The following is a 25,513-nucleotide window of genomic DNA, read 5'->3' on the forward strand; positions in this document are numbered from 1 at the left end:
TTCCAACGAATTATTTTTTTTTTTTTTTTTTTTTTTTTGTTAATTTATATTCAGTTTTTATTATTCTCGGTGTTCGGTCTCAAGGCTATTGAAGCTAGAGAAATTTATTTACATAATATTTATATTAGTTAAAGAATTAATTTAATCGTCTTTGTTATTGTCATATTGTTAAAATCCGAAGCGCACGCTTCCACGTACCTGCCAAATGTATATAGATTCATTATATTTAATTAATTTTTAAGTTATACAATTTAAATAATATATTAAAAGATTCATGGCGCATAGTTATATTTATTTTTTAATTTATATAATGCGTCGAAATATCGACGTTATTATTTTTAATAGCTTTTCTAAATTTTATTATACGTCCTCGTTATACTAGCAAGTTCGTACAAATTTTGAAATGTTCATATCCTGGTGACTTTTTATGTCTGTTATTTCGACCAATTGTAACTGTTGTAATATGATTAGGAATTATATCATTTCTTTACACTGGGATTGAGAAACCATTTTTTTAAAAATAAGGTCTCTCTCCTTAATTTTGGGTAAAAAGGGTGTCGGTAGGTTTTGGTCTTTCTAAGGAAATGTAAACAAGATTTTCACTAGGCATAAGTAACGAATGAACCAATAAGGGTTTACACGCGAGATACGAGTAAATTTCTTTAAACATTGTTGAGTTTTAATTATTTGTTTTTCATTATTTAGGTGTTGTCGAACCTTGTATATAATTGTTTCTTACTGTTTTTCAATAAAACTTTTTGGGAAAGTTTGCTTTTTTTTTCTCTCTTGTATTTAACCTATATTTTATCTAGTTAATCAAAAATAGTCCACGAAAGATACTCTTGAAGTTGGATCTGAGACTGTAAGTTTCCATAGAAACAGTTTCCATTCACTTCACAAAAGTGTTCTCACCGGCGGGTTATGTAAAATCCATGCGAAAATTAAGAGGATTCAATGTTCACGTTGATTGGTAATTAAAATCAAATTAAGCGAAAGTAAAATGCATGTAACAACTGCTCTCAGGAAGTAAGTGGATCAATAATTTCTGAGTATAAAAATAAGCATATAATAACGGAGTTTTTCTATTCATTAGAAAAGGCCTTTTTGAAGTTCCCAAGCCAAGAAAGATACCAGGGAATGCAGAGAGTTTGGAAAATGTTGCTGGTAAGAGGAATATTGGAAATTCAGGTGAACCAGCAATTGGCAATATCAAAAATGTTCTGGAGTCCAGTAATATGCCTAAAACAAGACTTAGTCCAAATCGCGAAATGCGTTCAAATTCCTCACCTCGACTCAAATGTTTTCCTGCTGAAACCATTAAGAGAAATCGCAGCCCTTCGCCATATTCTGGCACGCCTGCGGGACCTGAATTTACTCAGCAAAGTCACCAACGGATATTTCAGCAACAGCCAGATGAACATAAATTACTTCAGCAACGTCAATCGGAAGTGCTGCTTAGCACGCAAGCTCCTGCAATTCCGTTAGAACGTCAGGCTCACAGACCATTTGTTCCAAACATGCCACATGCCGTAGTAACGAGAGATTTTTCGCCCAGGAAAGCTGCAACTGCACCGGCAATTCCTATTGTTTCTGAAGTTCCTCAGCAACAACGGACGCAGCAGCCAATTCCAATTTCTGTGCCTTTCAATAATATACAACAGATTGCTGGACCAATTTCTCAGGATATTCTACGGCAGAACAGGTCTAGTGAAATTCCAGGATACAATCAGCGTACTGTTGCTGGTCACAATAAAGTTGTGTATCCTGATGGAATTGTACAAGAGAAGAATCAGGAACGTTTACAGTTGCAGTCTGCATATACCGAACCAAATCTCGTTAAAATTCCTAATAACCAAGAAGCAACGTGGCCTACAGCAATACGATCATTGCCACAATACCCACAGTATGCTTATCAACAGCAATTGCAAAATAATTTTGCTATGCAACAACAGATGCAACAAAGAGCGATGCTTGAGCAGCAACGTATGATTCAGCAACAAAATAATCAAATAGGTTACAATAATTACTTGAATAGACATTCAGGCTTAGATGGAAATTGGTTTCCCAGGAATGTAGGAATGACTTCACCTCAAGATATTGCTACAAATCAGATAAAAACAATCCAGCAACAGCAACCGTACTACAGAAATATACCTTATTCTATGAATCCACAAAATTCGTGGATAAGAAGCAACAGTATGATTGACAATCAATTGACACAGCAATCAAGCGATCAAATTCAGCAACCAATGAAATATTATCCACAACCGAGCCAGCAAGTCAATTCGCACCCTCAACAATATCAACAACTACAACAATCCCAGCAATTATATCAACAACAGCAGCAACAGTCAAGCGACAGAAGAAAAGTTGTAAAATTTACCCCTCAAATGATTCGCGATCAGGAATTGCTGATTTCGACTATGCGCCAGCAAGGAATTCCCGAAGATATTATGAGACGGCAATTCGACACGTTACTTCTTGAGCAGCGTCGACAAATATCCTACTTGGAACAGATGCAAGAAAATGATGATGATGACAAGAAACCGATACTGGTAAGGAAAAGAAGAATCACAAAAATTGCCGAGGATGAGAAGCCTGAGTGGATGCTGCACTTAACACCAATCAGAATGACGTACAATGATTTTAATAAGATTCAGCAACAACGGACTCAAAATAAACTAAATAAGCATCTAATGATAGACCATGAGCAGAAACGAGGAAATGTTACTCTTGATGGACAGGTAAAGAATGCCTATGAGCAACAAGGAAACGAACAGCAGAATAGTAATAAACTGTGCCAGCAACAACCAATGTATCATCAGCAACAAAACAGAATTCCAGCAGTTCATAATAATATGATTCAAAATTATCAAATGACGACAAATTCTATGCCTGCCCTGTACCAGAATAATCCTGCATGTTTATCGGCTACTCAACAATATCAGCAATATTCGGATCCTAGATATTCAATGGAAATTCAGCAACAGCAACAGCAACAGCAACTACAACTGCAGCAACAGCAACAACTGCAACAGCAACGACTGCAACATCAACAATTGCAACAGCAACAACACCAGCAACTGCAACTGCAACAACACCAGCAACTGCAACTGCAGCAGCAGCAGCAGCAGCAACAACAGCAACAGCAAGCATGGCAAATGCATCAATATGGAAATCCTCCAACTGCTGGAATTGCCTTAGAAACAAATCAGCAACGAACAAGAATAGTAGAACCTTCCAGTTTACTACAACTTCGAAAATACAAAGAAGTCATTAGGCCGCAAAGACAAAGTAATGGTTTGCAGGATCCTGAAACGATTCGACAGGCACTGGAAGGTTTGAAGAAATCTGAAAATCAAAGAGGATATGAATATTTAGTAAATTTAAATAAAAAGGACAACAATGTTCGATTAAATGGAGCACAGGATCCTGAAACAATTCCAAAAGAACGTAGACAACCTCCACAACTCCAGGAACAACGAAGAAACATTTCAGCCAATGGAATCGAGAATACCAGAAATCCAAATAATCCAGCACCACGGCCAATAGCATTTTCTAGGAATTCCCATGAACAATTATACGAGTATCCTAGACAAAAAAAGACTGCCACACATTCCCAAAATTGTTATGGCTTAATGGCCGAAAAAGAAAATGGGACCGCGGGACCTTATCTGCCAATGAATTATCCACATTATGAGGCAAGTTATCAACAGATGCTACCGGAACATCATCAACAGCAAGCGTACTCCCCTGAAAATTATCAGAAACAGAATATGCATCAGCAAGGAATGTATTATCAGCAATTGTCGAATTTGCACAACGAAAAAACAGCATTGAGTATGAAAAAATCTGAAACTCCATCCAGATTTGATGGTGCTCAGTATCTGGCTAATAATCAGGGTCAACAATTTTATGGAAGTGCACAACATTTTAATGGAAACGGTCAAGGCGATAATTCTGCACACCAACAACGCAATTGTCAGCCAGTTGGATATTGGCATAACATGGGCAGCGATGCGCAGGATAATTTTAAGAATTCCGCAGGACGCGATTTCATCCAAGACAGTTGCGGCCAACCGGAAATTCGTGTTCCAAAAATTATAGGTGGCGTTACTTATCTCGCACGACGTCCTGACTTCATTTCGAATCCTTCTGGCAAATACTTGCAACCTGCCGTTTGTCAACATTAACCCTGATAAAATTCAGGCTTTTTATAAGTATATATTTTATATAACATTATTTTATATGATTTCATATATACCATACTATTGGTGATGTACTTGTATTATACATATGTTTTTTTATCTACTTCCTTTTGCAAGCTACTGTATGATGTATGTAAATATAAAGGAAGAAAATCCTCAGAGCTTGCTCCGAAAAATAGAAAATAAAAATCAAATGACAGTCAAACGGCAAGCCTCAATTATTTCACGTAATTTTGACAGTTTTAAAATAATTTCAAAATTATCTACACTAAATTTTCACAAACTAAAAATGGGACACTGCTCAAAAAATCGTAATTTCATGGACGAGCTCAGAAACATTATTTGCGCTATTGAAACAACGTAAGTACAAAGAATTACGTATTTAAATTTGGTACAATATTTTTTTCCAGTATTCGTCGATAATAATTTTGGACTTCTTATCAGGAAACCGGAGCCTGAAGTTTGTAATACGAGATGCCCTCCTTTAGGATGTCCTCGTGGACCTTGTCCAGGAATGTGCTGCTACCAAGGGGTTTGCGATCCTTGTTGCGTTTCCAAAATGCCTTGTTGTCCGCCACCACCTGATCCACCATACTGCTGCGTACCAGCATCTCTTTTAAAATCATCATGCTGTACTCCAAGAAATTCCTGCAATTCCAAACATCCATGCTCTTTGCCATATAGACAGTGTTAAATATTCTGTTCTTATATTGTCTATGCTAAATAAATAATAGAACAGTCAATAATTTCGATTAGCTATTACAAAGCAATAAGAAACAATATATAATCAGTGCAAACTTCACTTGAAGCATAAGTAGTCGGCAAGAGAATAAAGGATATAATAATTTTACAAATAAATAATGGAAGAAACAACCAATGCAGACTGTCTAATTAAAGCTCTTCCAAAAAAATGGGATCTAATGAAAATATTCCAAATGATTTTGGACGACAAGCACATTCATAAGAATGAAAAGTTTACTGATGTAAGTGTTTGTAAAATTTGGAGGTTCTTTTTGGGGGAGAAAATTTTCAATTAATATTTCTTGTTTTAGACTATTACCATTTTCCCATCTGAATACATGAAGCAAATGTCATTAACGACCGAGGAGCGATCAGACTTTTTATTAAAATCCAAACAGAAATCAGAATTTCTTGAAATTTCCGTTGCCTTTAAAGTAATTCCCAGTATTGTTATTTTTCAAAATTTTATACCTGGACAAGTCTACAGTGTCACTCTCACCATACGCAACGCATCCAATGTAAGAGAATATTAATTAACTAATAATGAAGCATATTAAAATTAGTGACCTTTGTATTCTCTAAAAAAAAAAGATTCTACATTCTTTGAAAATGTCCTCCAACACTGATCCCTACTTCAGTGTAGAACATAAAGGATCTCTGGGCACAAAAATTGCACCAGGCATGGCATCCGTTTACAGCATAAAATTTGTGCCTATGGAAAATCGTGACTATGAGTATCAACTGACATTTGCTACGGATTCTGAAACTTTTAATGTTCCTGTAGTTGGTAAAGACCTAGTCAAAAAGTTCTTGCATTATTATTTCTATTGAATAATCAAATTTTCAGCTATTGGACCCAGGCCAATATTAGACTTTCCAGACATAATAAAAATTCCATCTACGGCTGTCAAAGTAATATCTTTTAAAACAATTCTTGTACGAAATGTCAGTGAAGTAGCAGCAGTCTTCAGACTCTTCAGTGACAAGTACTAATAGACTTTAATATTATCAAAATTGTATTTTCTCAATCTTACAATTTTAATTACAGCCCTAAATTCTCAGTGAATCCTTGTAAGGGTCTGATTGAAAAAAATGATACTGTACAGTTTACCATAAGTTTTGTGTCAGACAAAAGTGGAGATTTTGAAGCCAATTTATTGCTGAGATACGAAATTGGTATGGCAAAAGTGTCACTGTCAAGATTGTCGAGAGACTGTCATTTTATAATTTTTGTACAGGAGAAACCATTGGGATGTCTCTAAAAAGTTCAGCTATTAATGCTAATGTGAGATTAGACCGTGGAAGCTTAAGACTGGATGAGACATACTTTGGATTATCCAGATCAAAAAATTTTACCATTCATAACAGAAGTGATTATATTGTTAAGTTCCATTGGATGCAATACAAGGATAAGGAGAGTGATGAAAAGAGAAAAACGGAGTAACTAGAAAATTCATAGAAAAATTGGAAACCAATGAAGATCTACATTATTATTTTGTCTTTCAGATACGCAAGAATATTTGAAATTGTCAAATCTGTTGAGACTCTGCGCTGTATGGATTTAATCCATTACAATATTTGTCAAGCAGAAGTACACGAATACATCTGTCACAGAATATATGCAGATGAGATAGTACAACTTCAAAGTTGCACATTTGATTACAAGCATTCCTGCTTTAAACTTAGTCCAATGGTACAGTAAGTTAATTTCTTGAATATTAGAACTTAGTCACTGATATTTTATTTCTTTAATTCTAGTCTGGAGAAATTTGGCCACAGAGCTCAATAGACGTACTGTTGGTATTTGATCCTGATGAAATAGGAGAGATCACTAGTGTGGCTTATTTGGAAATTGATGGGCGCGAAGATCGGATTCCTATAAAGTAAGAAAAATGCAATTACAATGAAAAACGAATTGTGATTAAGAAATAATTATTTTGTAGTTTCACTGGAATATGCATAGGACCGACATTTTCTTTAAATATAGTCACTGCTGACGTGGGTTCCATTTTTTTGTGCTCCGTTCACAATTACGAGGTAGTCAAATACATTTATATGAACATACGTAAAGGATTAAGATTTAACAAAGTTGTCATTGCATTCCCTCAGATAATCTGTGTCAATAAAGGATTCATTCCTGGGACCTTGATCTATCGATCAAAGCCTACGGATTTTGGTGGTAAAATAGAAGTGACCCCAACCTGTTTGAAATTACAACCAGAAGAGCACAAATCCTTCAACGTGGCATTTTCATCGAAGAAAACAGGCGAATTCGTAGAGAGAATTGATTTCGTAGTAAAGGAAAGTCTCGAGACAATATCCATGTACATTAAGTAAGTCGCGTAACAAAAGCAATAAGTATTTTCTGAACATAACAAATTTCCACTCACTAAACTCCAGAGGTAACGTAATACGTCCGACCCTGCATTTTGACAAGGATTGTCTGGATTTCGGCGTGACAGCAGTCGGTAATAACTGAAACATTCCAAAAGAAATTAAAGGTAAAAAAGATCCTTTTGATTAATAAATTAATTTATCCCATTTTAGGATTTACAACAAAGCACGAGGTTTGCCTTCACAATCTATCCTTAGTCCCAGTAACGTTTCAAATGAATGTTCTGGGCGACGGTAGTCATTCTGCAATAAGCCACCACGATTTTGCTACGTCAATCAATAAACCAAAATTGGAAGCTCGTCCTCGAGAATTTAACATATTCCCAAAAAGGGGTGTAGTAATGGCACACAATTTTTTGAGGGCCAAAATAGCCTACACACCCAACATAGTCAAATACGGTCAAACTGCAATTCAGGTTGACATGTGGGACTCTGATTCTGATCCTGTGATGCTGCCAATAACATTTCATGGAAAAGTTGCAACCCTCGTGGTAACACCGGCTGAAATCACCATAAGATTTTGTTTCATAAACTTTCCATATACGCGCACCATCACCATAGGGAATACATCTGACGTTGAAGGATACTTTTATATTATTCCACAATCCCTTGGCGTCTCGACCACCATGTTGTACTCCTTGTCAATTTATCAGGGATACCTGAAACCATTGCAATCAAAAAATGTAACGATAACAATAATGACAAGCGTCTTGGGAACACAGCAGACACACTTGTAGTAATATTTTGTTCTAAGAGAATACAGCAAAGTAAAATATTCATACTCTTTAAATATTCATTTACATTTGACAGTCTTCTCACATTTGGGGAAGAAAATCCAACAATATGTTGTAGTCTTATTTGCAATGGACAAGGACCTGTTGTCTCTGTAAAGCCTAGACACTTGGATTTTGGTGAAGTGTTGTTGTTGCGCAATGTTACATTACCATTGATGCTCATAAGTGATTCGCCAATCCCAGCATCATATAGAGTGTCCATAGTAAGCCACCTTTGAGTAATTATATAAAGTACATGTTATTAAAACAACATTTGCATTCCTCAAATTTCTTATAGAATAGAAAAAAATCACCCTGGACGATACGACCTACAAGTGGAGAATTAGAATCTAATCAACAAGTAGAATTGCACGTGACTATTTTTCTTACTGATAGTGGAAAATACTCTGATAAAATTTCAATTATGATAACAAATAGTAGAACCATAAGTGTGCATGTAACTGCAACAGGAATTGGCACAAGCATAGAATGTAATCCCCTGATTTTTCCCTCGTACGACATGGGTCTGCTGTTTAGGTAATTATTATCAAATAATTGTACATAAAATATTTATTAATAAACATTTACTATTTTAATCTAGCCACGAGAATGTCAATATACCAATAACAATCACTAATAAAGGTACCAGGAATCATCAATTGATTTGGTCCAACACTAGTGATCTTCGTGTTTTGCCTAAAGGCCGTATAGAGCCGCCAGTTTGGTAAATCAATAAATCAGTCGTTAAATTAGATAAGTCAGTAGATTCGATAAGTATTTTAATAAAGAATCTTTACAGTGAGAAATTTGCCATTGTTCCATACATGGTTAATTTACCACCAGGCAACAGTGCCACAGTCAGGTGTAAAATATCTTGGGAAGAGTAAGCGTCTAACTGATAATAATTAATGACTATATTATTATTGAAAAAAAATGTTCTTCTTGCCAGGAACGAAACTGTCAAGGAAGAATGGTATCTTCATGCATTGATAGAAGGACAGGGAAGGCGGGAAGTAATAGGAAACGGTACATTCACAGTTACTTTCATTGAACCTCGTATATCCTTTAGCAAGAAACAATTGTACTTTCGTATGGATTTGTGTTCTGAGGGTGACAAAATTCAGGAAATCGGTTAGTTAAAATGAAAAAAAAAAGGTAATGTTTTTTATAAGCCTCATAATGCAACTGAAGTTCAAACATTATATTCAGATGATCTGGAGGTAACTAATCGATCACAGCTCAATTTAAATGCTTGCATCAACGTGGATCCGCCTTTTAAGATGATTAATGAAAAGGAGGAACTGATTAATTCTATGTGTGTTCTGCTGGAAGATTATGTTCCCATACAAATCCGTGTACTATTTTCATTTAAGGATGTTAATGTAGGATTTACAGAACCACAGACTTTTCAAGGATATCTTAAATTCGATTATGATGGACATCCTACTAAAGTAAAAACTGTTTAAGCAATTTGAAATGAATTGTTAATTAATAATCTAATATGAATGCAGGATAAAATCAAGTGCATAGCAGAAATAAACTATCCGCGTATATTACCAATTCCCAGGAATATAAATTTGAGCTGCGTACTTGGTTGCAGTACTGAGAAACTTTTGAAGTTACGTAATGATACTCCAATTTCAGTACACTATGAGATTCAATGGATCGAAGAAAGTATTACTGTCACGAAACATGTTGCAGATACCGAAGTGCCTATTTAGTTTTCTTTATGAATCAAATGGGTATTAGAAATTGATTCTAAGTTTAACCATTTTTTCAAATGTCAGAATCTAGAAAATTGCGAGAATGTTACTGAAAAGAATGAAATCATCTTCGAGAAAGAGAATAAAAATGATTTGAAGAATAAAGAAATAAATCAGCAATCTGTACAGTTATATGATAGTAACGTTACAAAAACTATAACGGAAACTGATATTTCTTGGCAAGAAGTCAAGGACCTGCTGCTACCAATAATTGACAAATATTTCATTGAAGATACTGAAATTCCAATACTGAATGTTTTAAGTCAAGAACCTCCTTCTAGTGAATTTATCAACGAGGTTGATTATTATAATATCATTTAGCCTAATCAAAAATATAAACTTCAACTTGTACAGGTTTTAGATATTGTACCTTGGAAAGGACAAGTACCGCCACATTCATCTCAATACATTAGCATCGCTTTTCATGGTTTGACAGCAATGAAAATTGATGCTAATATTGTATGTAACGTGCACCGAGGACCTTCAGAAATAATAAAAATTCAGGCAGTATCGGATGCCATTAAATTTTCTATCGATAAGAAGACCATCGATTTTGGACAGAAGGTAAATTACGTGTCTCAATTTCTAGCGACACTGTTATTAATTTCAAGTGTTTGAATTAATTGTTTATTAACAACAGATATTCTCCGAGACTTGCCAAGCAACTTTGACAGTGAAGAATGACAGTATGATTAAATTTACCTATAGAGTATCCAAAGCTGTGGAAAGTCCTATCATCGTTCAACCAGAATTTGGTACAATTGATTTACAAGCAACTGTTGAATTATCAGTTTCTTATCAGCCAAGAATTCCTGGTAGTTTCAGGGATAGCTTCGAAATCGAGGTACCACCCTGCAAGAACAATTAAAAATCACTTAATAATTCTAAAGACTTACTATATTAATATTCTTAATATTTACAGGTTGGACATTTGACAAATATTTCAATAAATATAGAAGGCTTTGCATCACTTCCTCAGGTTTATTTGAAACTGCCAAGAGAGAATATTTTTAATGATAATAATCAAGAATTTGAATATCAGGCGATTAGTACAATTACCACAGAATTTCTCTCACAGGTACAAACTAAGTCAAATTCATGGAATTAACAGTCTAAAACTAAATATTTCAGATTGACAAACGAAATCTTCATGAAATTGAATTGATAGTTCCTCAGAGTAATATCGAAGACTCTGAAATAGATATTAACAATCTTCTGGGTAATAGAAAATATCGTAATTTGAAACGTACATTTCCTAAAATATTTTTTTTTAGCAAACGGTTGGGAGATTATTTCATATCCAAAAATATTTCCAACTGCCCTGGATATCAATATGGCTATTGATAGGATGCTGGCACAAAAATTTATCAAAGAAAATATATATCTAATTAAAGATTACAATGTAACGAATAAAAAGAGTGTGATACCTTATCTTTATACACCAGAATATATTATTGGTGAGTACCAATTATTTTTACTCAACATTCAAAATGACAATACAATTAATATTCTTCTTTAGATATGGGATATGTTATTATCAATCAAGCAACTCATTACTCAGCCTTGTTATTCAATTATGGTCCTACAAGTGTCCAAGTGAAAATCAAAAGATTACCCAAAAAAGATCCCTTTCATAAATCTGGAATCTCTTTTCATTTTCGAGATCAGACTAATTTACCAGCTGGAGAATATACGACCCTCCATATTACATTTTTACCATTGCCATCTCGATACAATGACAGAATAACAGAAATAAGACACAGAATTTATTTCGAAGTAATTTTGACATTGATTAAAGTTTACCTCGTTGCTTCTTTGAGCTTAAATAATTTTTTCAAAATTTAGGTAACATACGGCTGTACCATGCCAGTCGCTATTTTGAGTACGGTTACATATCCTTATATGTCTGTGAACACAAATTCTTTGGATTTTGGTAAAGTCATTGTTGGTGACTGTCTAATGATCCCACTTGTAATTAAAAACATGTATGTAAAGAGAATTTATATTTATTAAGCAATTTTTTAAATTAATTTTCGTTTCCCCTTTTTAGAGGTCTGGTGGAATCTGTTTGGCAAATAAAATTGTCAACAGGAAAAAAAACAAGAGAGGAATGTCCATTTATAGTCTATTACAAAGAGGATCGATATGCCCCAGAACAAAGTGGCATTATAAATGTTTATTTCAAACCGATAAAATCTGTAAGAATCTCCTTTTCAGTATTTCAATAGCTTGAATAATAATTGCCCAAATTCATTTGATTTTCAATTAAGGCGACTATCGAAGCCAAATTAAATATAATAGTTCACCAGAGCCTAGAACAACCTACTATTATTCTAACTGGAACTGGAATACAGCATACAATAAAAATATCGCAATCCGAAATTATATTTCCTACCATAATCCCGTTTTCGAAAATCGAAGATATTACATTCACTATTGAAAACATTGGACAGTGTCCTGTAGAATTTTATTGGCATCACCTAGACAAGTATTTTGAAAATTATTCTAATCGACCATTCTTATAAAACGGGGAATAATTATTGTTTGTGCATAGCGAATTCCTGACGAACGACAGAATATCCAGAATTCTCACCCATTATTATGGAACCAATGAGATCCTTTTGCCACCGAGAAGAACCGGCGAGCCACTGCCCAGACATTTCTTAACATTTTATGGAACTCTTATTCAGGATATGGCAACTGCATTGAACGAGACACGTCGTCTCCAGGAATTAGAAAACAGTAAATCTGAAACAACGGTAGATACTGAGCAGGATATCAAGGAAATTCTGGAGAATTCTAAGGAAAATAAGGATAAAATAAAAAAAATTAAATCGTCTCCCGATTCTCGAAAATCGTTGAATCGTCGAGCGACGGACATTCTGAATACTTTTTCTCCAATGCAAGATGTTCCTTTTTTGGATACAGATGATGCTGACGAGATAGAAAATCTCGTACACTGTAATTTTCTTCAAAATATTATTTCTTTTCTCGTGTAGATATTTATTTCCATCTTCCTATGTACGTACATTAGGCTATATAGACGAACAGCAGAAAATGGCAGATTTTCATGAAAAAATGAAAGATCCCGTAAAGAACATGTTTGATTCTATTGAAGAAAGAACTACGTCAGTCTTAATAAATCATCCTGTATCAAAAATGAAATTATTAATGATCTTTCACGGAGCACCTTTTACTGGTAATGTCAGAAAGCAAAAATTAAAAGTTGCGTTGTATAACTAATTCAGAATAAATATAATCAGAGTATCAAAGGGCAGCTTATCGCTGTGCCAGGATTCTTCAAATTCCTGTTTTAAACCTGGACAAAGCATTTCTGGAAATCATGGCTCTAGGAAGTGACGCGTGTGCTAGTAAATTGCGTGAAACTGTGGATTTCAGTTACAATGAATTAATACAGAAATTGGAGCAGCGCAAGTGACTAACAAAATAATAAAAAAGGATTCTTTCTCTTGACTACATAATTCAATTTTTATTTGTAGAGACTTATCAGCTGCCAACAAAGAAACTGCAATGGATAGTTCCAGATACGCAATTACCATAGAATCAATAAAGTCCGTTTCTCCAAGGATTAAGGAAGATCCTGCTGAGAAAGCAATGATTAAGATTTATACCGATCCTAACCCTGCGGAGGAATTTCTAAAAATTCCATCACCTAACGATATTGAGAATATACAAAATTCATTGACCAAATATGAATACAAGGTGGAGGCTATTCTGTTGATGCAACAAATTTTAGCCAGACCTACTACCGGAAAGAATAAATCTGCCAGGACTGACAAACCTGGGAATACATTTTTGAATATTGAAAAAGAAATCTTAGTTGAAGCATTATCTAAAAGGTTTGATAAAATCGTTATTGCTTTTAATTTGTATAAATTTCTAAGAAGAATTCTCTACAGAATATCAATGTTGGATTTTGAAAATGGTTTCGTGCTGGTAACACTAAAGAATGATTTTTTGAAAAACGAACTGGAGACTTTATCAGTAATTCTAAAAATTGTTGGAAACGTTAAATTTCCAATTTTCATCAGTTTTTACAATGACATGAAAATTTATGAGAGAAAAAATAATGAGCTTTTAAGACAGAGAAGTAAATAAAAGTTTTATAAATTTGACAAAGTTTATACTAAAAGAATTTTTTATAATCAGAGGAAAAGCAAGATGCAGAGTTGGAACGCAAGCTTCAAGAAATGGAAGAAATGTCTCAGAATAGCTTTGACCTGCTTTTGGAGGAAGACAGAAAACTTTACGCTGAAAAAATTTTGACTGTGAAAAGACTACAAAGTAAAATGAAGATGGACCAACTTCGACAAGCAATGTCAACGAATAAATTAAAAGAAATGGTAGGATAAATTTAAAAACATTTGAAATGTTTGTTGAACGAATTTGTGACATTTAAAGAAATCAAAGGATAAAACTGTCAAAGGGAATAAGAGCAAGCTAAGTCAAGCTGCAAGTCGAGATAAGAAAATTAGCAATCAGCCCAAAACGATGAGTGATAAGGAAACGAGTCCAAAAAAGGGAGCAGATAAAAAATCTAGTCCAAAAAAAAGTAAAACAGTTTATCGCGAAAAACTTCACATAACTATTTCTTTCATTTTTAACAGTACATCAGCTTCCAGAGGATATAAATCAAGTGAGAATTGCTATGCAGGATTATCAAAATAATCTAACTGCTATTAAATTAATTTTGGAGGATTGGAATCCTACAATATCTTCTAACATAGTAAGTATAATTTTATGAACTGTACCTACCTAATATTAAAAATTAATTTTTATATTTGTAGGATTTTGTGACACCAAAATCAAAACCAAAATCAAAGTCAGTCAAATCAAAGGACACATCGATAGCAGATGACGATAAAGAGGATGCAAAAGAATTTTTTATATGGATCTTAAGGAGCGATGATCCTTGGAGTAACAGAATGTATGATGTACTGAGTACTCAGGTTGCACAAAATGATTCAATGAAGAAAGCACTGAGTGAGTTACCTAAACAAAATAAAATGTATAATTCTCGATATTAAATATTGAAAATTTTTTTTAATAGCTAACGTCATTCCAACGCCAGATATGCGGCCAAAGGAGTTTTCGATATTGAAATCCAAAAACCGAAGACTCCGACCACTTATATTTGAAGGTAACAAATATTTTTTAAAAATTCTATTCAAAAAACCTCTATCTAATTCTTGTCATTAGACACTTTCAAATTATCAAGTGTATCACAAGTTGAAGAAAATCCTGAATCCGCAATTGCAAGCAGCATAAGCGTACAGGAAAGTCAAACTGAAGGAATAGAAATTCCTTTAGCAGGAAATAGAAGAAAATCAAGAAAATCCAAATCCAAATTTCGTTCAGCGAGCAAAGTGGGACTAGATAATGAACTTTTTAAAAAATTTCCTGAAACAACCGACGAACCAATGAAATCACGATGGATCCTGCAACCAGGGGAATTACAAAAATTCAAAATACAATTTTATCCCAAAACATCAGGAAACTATACGCAGCAATATATTTTCACTGTTGCGGATGCTGAATCCAATCACTTTATACAAGTGGAAGGATTTTGTGATCTTCCACGAATTAGAATGGATCCTGAATATCTATTTACTAAAATTCCGAAGAATAATTTGAATGAATTCAATGATCCAACATTTTTCAAGGATCCTGACACCTTTGATTTTGGCTCACTGCTACTTTCGCGTAAAGACAAAAAGTTCTGTTTCATTTTCAAAGATCATTGCACTAACATTTAAAACCCATAAATTTACTAATGAATTTTGACTCATTAATTTTAAATTTAGACCTCATCGACAAAGCACGATATTCACTCTGGCCAACATTTCAAAAATTGATGCAAACCTTTCAATTTCATTAATGGATGGCAACCACGATGCTTTTAGTTTCAATCCAACGGATCTCTTTATAAGAGTGCGTAATTTTTAAAAAATTTATCAAATTTGCCTAATAAACAATATTTACCATTATCACAGTCTGGTCAGTTGGGAACAATTGATGCTACTGCGACAGCAACCAAATTAGGAACAAACTTTGATAAGCTGATCCTGTGCATCAAGGATAATCCTGCTGTAAACATCATACAGGTAAAAACAGCTTTTGGAAAAAATTGTATCAGTTTGGAAATTTCATAAACTCTATAATTCCAGTTGAGATGCAACGGCACAAATCTGAATATAGAATTAGAAGGAAAACAAGTGTCCTTCGAAAAAATCCTTCTGTACCGAAAGGACACTAGAATCGTCACTATAAAAAATCAATCGTACGTTCCAATTTATTGGCGTATTGTCACACATGTACCTGTTGATGCACAGATAACATTTTCCCCACAAAATGGAATGACGAAACCATTTCAAGATAGCCACGTGGAATTTTGCTATCATGCTCAAACAGTCAGTATCGTTTTAAATTATCTTAAATTAATTCAAATTCAAGATTTTGCATTTCAGGTTGGTGTAATTGAAAAATGTTCCATGACGTTTCATGCTTACATATATCAGGATGACGATGATCCTGTATTCACTGATTCCATCGTTATATCAGGAGAAACGTACGACGTTCAGGTGGACGTGTCTTCAGCGAATCCAATTGATTTTCATTCTGTAAAAGTTGGAGAAAAAACTAAAGGATCATTCACTATAAAAAATAGGGGCCCATATGAAATCAAATTCGTGTAAGAATACATTGTGAGAATTTCTTTTAATTATAATGAATATATTTCTCTTTTTTTTTTATGAAAGGATTCACGTGGAGAAAGATAAAATATTGGAAAAATATAATCCACATCTTTCCAAATATTTGAGAGAGGATTTACTCATAGTACCTGTATCAGGATCTGTTTTACCAGATAAAGGAACCACTGTCCTTGTGAGATATGAAAGTTTTTAAAATAGAATTTTTTACAATATATTCCAATTCCGTGATCCTTAGGTGACGTTTATACCCAGAATTGAAATCGTTCTTAAGGAAGCCCCTTTGCTAATGTGTCATCTTGTTGATACAAACAAATACATTTCTGTTGTTGCTGAACTTCCTTTAACAGTTTCTGTGATTTCCTATTACGTCAGGTAATACAACAGTCACTTTTTGTACATTAAGACAAATGAAAGACAAATCCAATATAATCTATGCATCAGATACGAAATTTATCCATATCCAAAATTGGATTTTGGTTCAATATCGATCTACACGAAGAAGACCATGTGTCTGAATATTAAAAACACCTGCAAATTTCCATTAAAATATTCGATAACAAATATACTGGAAATGCCACTATCGCTCACGCCACTGTTAAAAAAAGATAAAAAATTGTTGAACAAGGACGACGATACGGTATCGAGAAAGGACAAGAAATCTCCAAAAACAGGAAAAACTACAGCAAAACCGTTAGAGAATTTTTCAAATTAAAATTTTCAGTGTCAACCAAAGAAACCCTGTACATGAAATTATCATAATTTTTTAGAATCGAAATTGTTCCCTTCAAGATAGGAGCGTTTACATTTTCAAAAAACGGGGGCGACATTGGCGTCGGTCAAACGGAGACTTTGAGCATTGATTGCTATCCCGAGGAAAATGGCCACCTTCAAGAAACCATCCTTATCAATGTACCTAACAGCGTACCGGAAGAAGAAAATGGCAAAAAGCTTATCTTGAAAGTAAACTCTTGCATTCCCAAAATTGATTTTGATGATCTCCAGTCGATTTTTCACGAGAATCACATAGTTGATAACATTCAGGATTTCATATCTCCTAAAGAGGTATCAAAGTAATTAATATAGGAGCGTTAAGAATTTTCAAACAAATTATTGTCACCCTTATGACAGATGGAAGGCCACACGATATTTGCATGTCAAGAGAAACGTCTCTACTTCCGGCGTGTAAATGTCGCTAAAACTCACAAGACATTTCTCAAACTTTATAATCCTGGAATGGTTCCAGCGGATGTGGAAATAGTAATGCGACTCGGCGAGTTAAATTCCAAAAATGGCAAAAAGGATACTTTCTCAGTAGATCCTTTAAAGGATACAGTGCCACCAATGAATAGTAAACTTTTTACAGTGTCCTTCACGCCCCATTTGATACAGGTATCACTTAGATGTAAAAAAAACCTTTTAGGACTCTAAAACAAATAATTTTTAATAATCCAGACTTACAGTGGAGCTTTTGATATCCTGGTGGAACTTCCACAAATTTTGAAGGGTCCTGGTCTGACCATAAACTTATCAGGGGAAGGATGTGTGCCGGAAGTCGTCCTTCTACATCCTGTGCCACATTCCAAAAGAGAAACAGCCATTATTAATTTTGGCAGGATTCTCATGCGTGAGTCAGCATGTAAACCGTTGGAGTTTCAAAACGTCGGTTCCGTAGAGGCCAGGATAATTATTGAAGTGCACGGAGATCCTGAATCCTTATACACAATAGAATATCCTCAGCCTACTGCACAGTCGACAAAGCTCTGGGATTTTCCTGATGGTACAAAATAAATAAATTATTAACACAATGTTCAGTTAGAATTTCCTTGTAGTATATTAACATCAATTTCAGGATCCACTGATCACTGTACGATTTGTCGTTTGATACCTGATCAATCAGCAAGGATCAATGTAGCATTTTCCCCAAAGGACGTTGGAAAGTTTGAGGGTCAAATTAAACTTTTTATCATTGACAATCCATATGAGAATATATTAGTGGATCTACGCGGTGAAGGATACATGGAAATTATTGTTTTGGAAGGACTTGAATTATCTGATACGCATGAAATCCTGCCTACAAAAATAAATTCTTTGGAATATTCCCAAAAATCAAATAAAGGAGCTTCGACAAAGGCACATAAAATAATTTCGCCATCGATTCGTAAGCCCTGTCATTTTACAATTAATGTCCTTCGAAAGACTGTTAGAATTAAAATCCTTCCTTTATTTCTAAGAATCTGCAGTTCACCCTGGACAAGGAAATATTGCTCTGACTTATAAATTGGATTATGGAGCCTGTCACTTGAATAAGATGTACAGATGTAATTTCAGAATATCGAATAGATCAAAGGATCAAAATTTTAGATTTGAATGGTCAGCACATTCCAATTTGGTTTTTACACCTACGACAGGACATTTGATAAGAAACAGTAGCAAGAGCATATTAGCAACATTTCTTGCTAGTGAACCAATTACTTTGACGCAGGTATCCTAAATATTCTGCTGAATTAAATAATTACCTACTATGAATCTGATCCTTTTACAGACAAGTCTGGAGTGTGTTATACATGAAATCCACTTAACAGAATCCCAGGATGACGTTTCCTGGGACGACAGACAAACTAGCGTCCAATGGATTCAAGATAATGAATTTGTTAACGATCAATCAGTTCTTTCGAAAAAAATCCTTCGATCCACGGATGAACCGATTCATGAAATTGTTTCAGGAACCTACAGAATCATTCAAGTTCTGTTAAATGCAATTGCAGGATACTCTGTATATTCCTGCGACGTGTCAGACATTAATTTCAAAGATACCATGATATTTCAAGTAAGATACAATATCCTGGACTTGGAATGTATGAGAAATTTCTAATTCGCTGTTTCACGTAGACAAGGGAACATAAATTCGTCCTCGCGAATCCTGGTATTGTTGATGCAGAATATACTTGGAAAATAACAATGGATGAACAATATCCTATTCGAGTAGAAAGCACAGTAACAGCACTGATTGGAAAAGATAAATCTTACAAGGATTCATATTGCAAGCTAAATTCTAAATCCTTAAGGAACTCTCCCTACGAACAGGATGAAAAGGGCCATGTCCTTTGCAGACCATTACCTTCTAATGGTTAGCAATGCTGAGTAAAACGAATATTTTTTATTTACTCTCTCATCAAATCCTGGATTTATAGAAAAACTCATTGACGTTCAACCAAATAGTCCATCCTATGAGGCCTCTGACCTTTTTAGCAGTACTGCAGCACTGACAGATCGAAGTACAGATAGTTGGTTGGAGGGTGATGTTAGTCCTTTTGAGATAGATCCAAAAAATGGAATCTTGCGAGCAGAACAATCGCAAGAATTCACCCTGAAGTTTTCACCATTGGATGTTTTCGATTACAAAGCCTATCTGAGTTGCAAGTACATGTCCATAGGGTGATTGTAAATGACCTAAAATACAAACTGTAATTAGTACACAATAATATTTCTCTTGCAGTATTGAAAACTTGGATCCAAAATTAAATCCTTTAGATATTCCAATACTGGCCAGAAGCCTGTTGCCATATTGTCATTTTGAGGTGCCTGAAAGCGATTACCTAACAAGTGGCAGAAGAAATCCAGATCGAAAAGGACCGATAATCCTTGAAGAGATAATTCCTGTATGCCAGGACATGCGAGTTATAGAATTCCAAATAATTGGAATTGGAGAGACTCATATGAAGTAAATATCCTGAAAATATCCAGCGACAATCAATTAACTTTTTGATCCCTTTTAGAAAATTTGATATGATCAATCCTACATCGGAGGACTATCAATTTTCCTGGAGAGACATAACATTCAGGAATTCTGAAGAAGTCCCATATTTTCATTGTCAAGTAACAGAAGGTCTTGCGCAAAGAGGAAAGAGAACGAGTCTGGCATTTACTTTTTTGGCAGAAGATATTGGAGTATTTGAATCCTTTTGGTCCTTTACAATTAAAAAATATAATCTAGAAACAATATTCTTGCTAGTAGCAACAGTCACAGAACCATCAGTACACAAACTGCCATTGCATCTCAGAATGAAACCAACTATAGTTGGTAAATAGTCTTTGATAATTACAAAGAAGAATGTGAAGGAAAATTAATGTCTGTAATTTTCTATACTCATCAATTTAACAGGAATGAAAGTCGTAGATAGGATAACAATAGTGAACAACGAATCCTTTCCTTTATCCTTTCGCATCTTGTCAGATTCACTTTATTCAGCAGGACGACTACAGAATTTAACAGTGCAACCAATGTCTGGTGTCCTGCAAGCAAACAGCGAGAAAGATCTAGTGTAAAACTAATAATACACGTAATTCATCATTGATCCTTAATATATGCAAATAATTTTTCAGTGTTGAATTCCTTCCAAGAGTCTCAGGATGTTCAGATTTTACAGTTCAGTGTAAGATTAAAAAGATGAAGGATCCTTTGACAATTCTTATTACAACGACAGCCTATAATATTAAACCAATAGTTTCCTGTGTGGATCAGAGTGGAAAAGTTCAAGAAATTAATCCTGATCAAGAGAACTGTGTCGACTTTGGCAAAGTAAAGTTTATTCTTGAAACTCATGTTACGATCATTAAAAAAATTTTTTTCCAACAGGTTATATTAAAAATACCAATAGTTTTCAAAATCGAGATCACTAACCATGAAAATATGACATTTTATTATTGCTGGGATCTTGGTAAAGATCCTCAGATTTTACAAAAAGACACCTACAAGATTACAATTAGTCATAAGCAAGGATATGTCACCAGCCAATCGAAGTCATCTTGTACATTGACAATAACTCCAACAAAAAAATCTAAGATTGAACATAGTATTATTTTAAATGTAATTTCCTTTAATTTCCCTAAATCTGTTTCCTTGAATATTTATATATTCAACTAAATTTACAGGTGAACAGAGGTCCTTCTTACAAGTTGATACTTAAAGGATCTGCAAAGCTGTCATCCTACGAATTTAATTTTAATAAATATGATTTCGGACCGCGTTACGTTCTATCACAAAATCCAAATTCATATAGCTGCGAATTAAAATTCACAAATTTTGAAGAAACGTCCTGCGTGTAAGCATCAATATTAATGATTAATGATCCCGATCAATTAAGTCAATGAAGAGAAACTTAAAAGTTGACATGTCTGCATTCTCTTTAGGGTGGAGTGCAAGTTCAAAGACCTTCCTCACATGTTTGCAAAGATTGACCAGCTGGATCGTGCAGTCCCACCAAAATCAACAGTTAGCATAACAATATTTTTTCAACCGCTGGAAGAGACTCGTTACTGTGAAATTTTGACTTTCCAAATTAATTCCATTATCAAAAAGGAAGTCGTTATTACTGGCGAAGGGATTCTGTACAAGGTGTGGAAAATGAATACAGATAATAGTATCAAAACCAATAAACTCATAACATTGAAAAAATTCATTTAGATATCACTGATAAATCCAAGGGACAAATTCATAACATTGGGAAATTTGCAAATTGGCAAAAGTGTTATTAAAAAAATTCCAGTGGTGAACAAAGGTCGGGCACCTGTACATGTGACATTTGACCTCATTGGAAAATTATTTAATTATGAGAAACAGTATCCAGATGGATCTTGTTCAACAGAACAAAAAATGCAAATAATACCACAAGAGCGTATAGAACCACTAAAAGATGTTAAAAAACCAATATGGTCGCTACCAGAAATTTTGAACATAGAGCCTTCTTCAGCAGTCATATTAGAACCTAACAGACAAACGGAAGTGATCCTGAAATTCTCTCCAACCGAAAGGATGAAACCCTTCAAAGATAAAATAGGTGTAAAAATAGATTCCACTGTTATACCTTTGTTCATCATTCAAGGAAGTTGCATGGGAGCAGAATTTCAGCTCGACCGGAAGTATGTATCATTTGGAACAATAGTTCGAGGAAGCAAATCCGAAATCAGAGTAATGTTGTACAATACAGGGGACCTAGGATCAAAGTAAATGAATTAAATAATTTAATACCATGAGACCAGATATTTATATCAATATTAATGTGTCATTTATAGATTCAAATGGAATATAGATAAATTGAAACCACACTTTGACCTTTCCCCTATAACCGGATACTGTTCTCCTGGAATGGATGTCATTTTTACATCTACTTTTCATCCGACATTACTGGCTAATAATCTTGAATCAGAGGTAAATCCTGATGGCGCTGCAAATGAATTTATAATTAATCTGAATTATTGATGTGTTCAAGGCTACCATTGATATAGAAAAATATGGCCGACTGAATCTAAGAATGTCTGGCAGCTCCTGCAAAATTCCTGAACCTCTTGATACTCTAAGATTCTCTGTAGAGGTGCGCGAGAGCCAAAAGAAATTTTTGAGCATAGCAAATGACACAAATGAAAATTGGATCATCAGACCGATTCTTACCGGAAGTTACTTTACTGCTGAAGACTTTACAGTTCCAGCTAAAAAAACCACAGCCTGCATCATCACATACGAACCCTTAATCAGTGCCAAAGAAGATAAACCACATAAAGTTAGTATTCTTTTTTACGGGTTGAACTTAATTTCTAATTTAATTTTTAATTCTTGTTTACCTCTTTTTCGAATTTAATTTCTTATAGGCTACCATAATTTTTGAATTACCAGAAGGAAAACCGCCAATGGTTTATGAACTCTTAGGCAGTACACTTCCGCCAAGAGTATTAGCAAGTTTTACTCGGCAATTTCCAGCTAAAACGAAGTTTGTTGAACTCCTTCCGGTTTACAATTGGTTGAACAGACAAGAATCTTATGACTGTAAATACGAGTCAATAGGCGATCTCAAGGTTTGCATAAGAAAAAGAGAGAATAAACTAACACAGATTTGAATTAAAACTAATTTTTTTCCAACAGGCAGATCCTGTTTACACTTTTACCGGAAATACGAAATTGGATGTACCTGCCAATGGACAACGTGATTATAGAGCTGTTTTTCATTGTTACAAAGAAGCGAATTTTCATTTTCGGGTTTGTGTACAAAATTATATAAATTTTCTCGAACTTCAACGATACTTATTGTAGGTAACTTTTACAAACATTGAGGGAGAGTACCAATTCTATGAACTTCTGTATAAAGTAACGAAACCAGAAATTTTGGAATCAATAAAAATGAGTACCGCAGTGCGCACGAAAAAGTGTCACAGTTTGCAATTAGATAATCCCTTAAAAGACCCAATAACGTATACAGCAACTTGTTCTCGGTTGGACATAATAATTCACGGTATTCCGAAAACTGTACAAGCTCAGTCCAGCGTAAGTTTAAAAAAAAAAGTAAATTGTGTTAATGCTTTTTGATAAAAATCAAATATTGATTATCTAGGATAATATCGATATTGAATTCTATCCGATGCTGGTAACAGACACTGTTACAAGATTGGATTTAAATTCCATGGAACTAGGAATATTTCCATACGAATTAAAGTTAAAGGCGACACCACCACTGCCTGAAAAATTAATTCAAATTTCCGCCAATTTGGGAAACTCAACGACTTTTACGATTCCCATAAAAAATCACAGTAAAAGAACAGCTGATTTTGCGATCAAGGTAAATCTCGAGCCATAATTTTATTATTTGATTATGATTATCTACTAATTATTTCCAGGTGGATAATAATTCTTTTTCTTGTGATAAAACAATAACAATAGCAGGACTCAAAGAGGGACACTTAAATGTGACATATGAGCCAAGCGATTTGGAAAGCGTTTCAGCGAATTTGACAGCAGCTTCCGAAATAACTGGAAATTATACGTATGTTTAGAATAATCCTAATAAATAAAAACAGTCAAAAGCATTCTACTACCTAAAATCCTAGATATCCAATCGTGGGAACCTGTCAACTTCCCAAGCCACAGGGACCTTTCATGCTAAAGCGAGGAATCCCAGTAAATATCTCGTTCAAGAATATATTTAAAGATACTAAAACCTTTGAATTTATCCCGGATGTACCTGACTTCACCACGAAAACATCCGAAGAGACAGTACGCTCGAAGAAAGTAAGCATGTCAAAGCCCCCCCAAGAATCTCACTGAACATTGTTTAACCTCACTTTCTGAAATTATGCATTCGACTAAATATTTCAGACTACAAGCATAACAGTATATTATAAAAACTCACCAACCACTCAAGACGATTCCATAGACGAGTATCCAGTCACTGGAAAACTTCTGGTGTCCTGCACAGATCCTGCGTTATCCCACATTAACTGGATCTTCTATCTGAGAGGATCAAACGAGTGACTGTACGGAAAAGGTTTGAAAATAAGAAAATAAAAAATGGTGTATCCGTTCTCTTTATGTAGGAAATATAAATTGCTATACATACATAAACAAAATTTCGGTACACTGTAGAAAAGTGTACCTACTGGATTAATAATAGTACGATCATTAATTAGTTACTTCTTTTAATTCACGAGCGGTGCAAAAGACGCGCGTCTCCCCGATAAGTCGGCGGCCATCTTGTCGTATTCGAATTAATTCGTTAATCAGTGATTATCGTTATGAATAATAAATTAAACTTCCGCGACACTCATTTCTTATTCGTTCTCTTTTCGTTTAAAATCCCATTCATCCGCCTCCTCGTTTTTTTTTTATTCTTACAAAGGGTACACGTAAACGCGTATGTATACATATATATACCAGTTGTTCTATTAAATCTATAATATATATATATTTTTTTTTCGTAAATTGGTATGATTTTTGGATTAGAACACTGTAACAGCATATACGCATAATACGTGGACAGTATATAAACATTTTGTACGTATTTATATATATATATATATATATATATATATACTGGCTACGTGTACGAGTATATTGTATTTCTTTTTTTCATTTT

The 25,513-nt window shown here is 34.3% G+C and overlaps 4 protein-coding genes across 4 annotated transcripts; all 4 read left to right on the forward strand.

Moving 5' to 3' along the window:
- Positions 1 to 26: 26 nt before the first annotated feature.
- LOC107268299 (putative uncharacterized protein DDB_G0271606) lies at positions 27 to 4,957 on the forward strand. Its single transcript, XM_015740938.2, has 3 exons — positions 27 to 1,026; positions 1,094 to 4,568; positions 4,653 to 4,957. The coding sequence occupies exons 1-2, from the start codon at positions 1,001 to 1,003 to the stop codon at positions 4,191 to 4,193; spliced, it is 3,126 nt and encodes a 1,041-aa protein (XP_015596424.1). The 5' UTR covers positions 27 to 1,000; the 3' UTR covers positions 4,194 to 4,568; positions 4,653 to 4,957.
- Positions 4,958 to 5,068: 111 nt separating this feature from the next.
- Positions 5,069 to 6,421, forward strand: LOC107268300 (hydrocephalus-inducing protein homolog). The gene is made up of 6 exons (XM_025085614.1): positions 5,069 to 5,191; positions 5,261 to 5,467; positions 5,541 to 5,736; positions 5,797 to 5,935; positions 5,998 to 6,125; positions 6,188 to 6,421. The coding sequence occupies exons 1-6, from the start codon at positions 5,069 to 5,071 to the stop codon at positions 6,391 to 6,393; spliced, it is 999 nt and encodes a 332-aa protein (XP_024941382.1). The 3' UTR covers positions 6,394 to 6,421.
- LOC112494437 (hydrocephalus-inducing protein-like) lies at positions 6,418 to 8,527 on the forward strand. Its single transcript, XM_025085615.1, has 9 exons — positions 6,418 to 6,642; positions 6,708 to 6,832; positions 6,893 to 6,986; positions 7,059 to 7,282; positions 7,350 to 7,417; positions 7,497 to 8,079; positions 8,154 to 8,340; positions 8,415 to 8,477; positions 8,513 to 8,527. The coding sequence occupies exons 1-9, from the start codon at positions 6,424 to 6,426 to the stop codon at positions 8,525 to 8,527; spliced, it is 1,578 nt and encodes a 525-aa protein (XP_024941383.1). The 5' UTR covers positions 6,418 to 6,423.
- On the forward strand, positions 8,464 to 25,196 carry LOC107268303 (hydrocephalus-inducing protein homolog). The gene is made up of 59 exons (XM_025085617.1): positions 8,464 to 8,653; positions 8,718 to 8,840; positions 8,916 to 8,999; positions 9,066 to 9,247; positions 9,326 to 9,567; positions 9,628 to 9,825; positions 9,904 to 10,176; positions 10,234 to 10,443; positions 10,520 to 10,723; positions 10,802 to 10,957; positions 11,011 to 11,098; positions 11,154 to 11,336; positions 11,399 to 11,655; positions 11,725 to 11,864; positions 11,930 to 12,077; positions 12,150 to 12,367; positions 12,434 to 12,840; positions 12,914 to 13,078; positions 13,143 to 13,314; positions 13,380 to 13,739; positions 13,800 to 13,990; positions 14,050 to 14,243; positions 14,302 to 14,452; positions 14,508 to 14,626; positions 14,688 to 14,883; positions 14,951 to 15,040; positions 15,100 to 15,616; positions 15,705 to 15,831; positions 15,894 to 16,004; positions 16,068 to 16,310; positions 16,368 to 16,591; positions 16,659 to 16,785; positions 16,849 to 16,985; positions 17,055 to 17,303; positions 17,381 to 17,675; positions 17,742 to 18,002; positions 18,066 to 18,390; positions 18,463 to 18,771; positions 18,845 to 19,095; positions 19,156 to 19,440; positions 19,503 to 19,740; positions 19,805 to 20,033; positions 20,110 to 20,334; positions 20,390 to 20,694; positions 20,776 to 20,935; positions 20,997 to 21,192; positions 21,250 to 21,480; positions 21,546 to 21,715; positions 21,804 to 22,008; positions 22,078 to 22,616; positions 22,686 to 22,821; positions 22,883 to 23,170; positions 23,259 to 23,462; positions 23,530 to 23,643; positions 23,698 to 23,928; positions 23,996 to 24,220; positions 24,279 to 24,424; positions 24,489 to 24,669; positions 24,757 to 25,196. The coding sequence occupies exons 1-59, from the start codon at positions 8,541 to 8,543 to the stop codon at positions 24,910 to 24,912; spliced, it is 12,504 nt and encodes a 4,167-aa protein (XP_024941385.1). The 5' UTR covers positions 8,464 to 8,540; the 3' UTR covers positions 24,913 to 25,196.
- The last annotated feature ends 317 nt before the right edge of the window (positions 25,197 to 25,513 follow it).

This window comes from Cephus cinctus, unplaced genomic scaffold (genome assembly GCF_000341935.2).
Source record: "Cephus cinctus unplaced genomic scaffold, Ccin1 Ccin1_scaffold0515, whole genome shotgun sequence".
NCBI lineage: Eukaryota > Metazoa > Arthropoda > Insecta > Hymenoptera > Cephidae > Cephus > Cephus cinctus.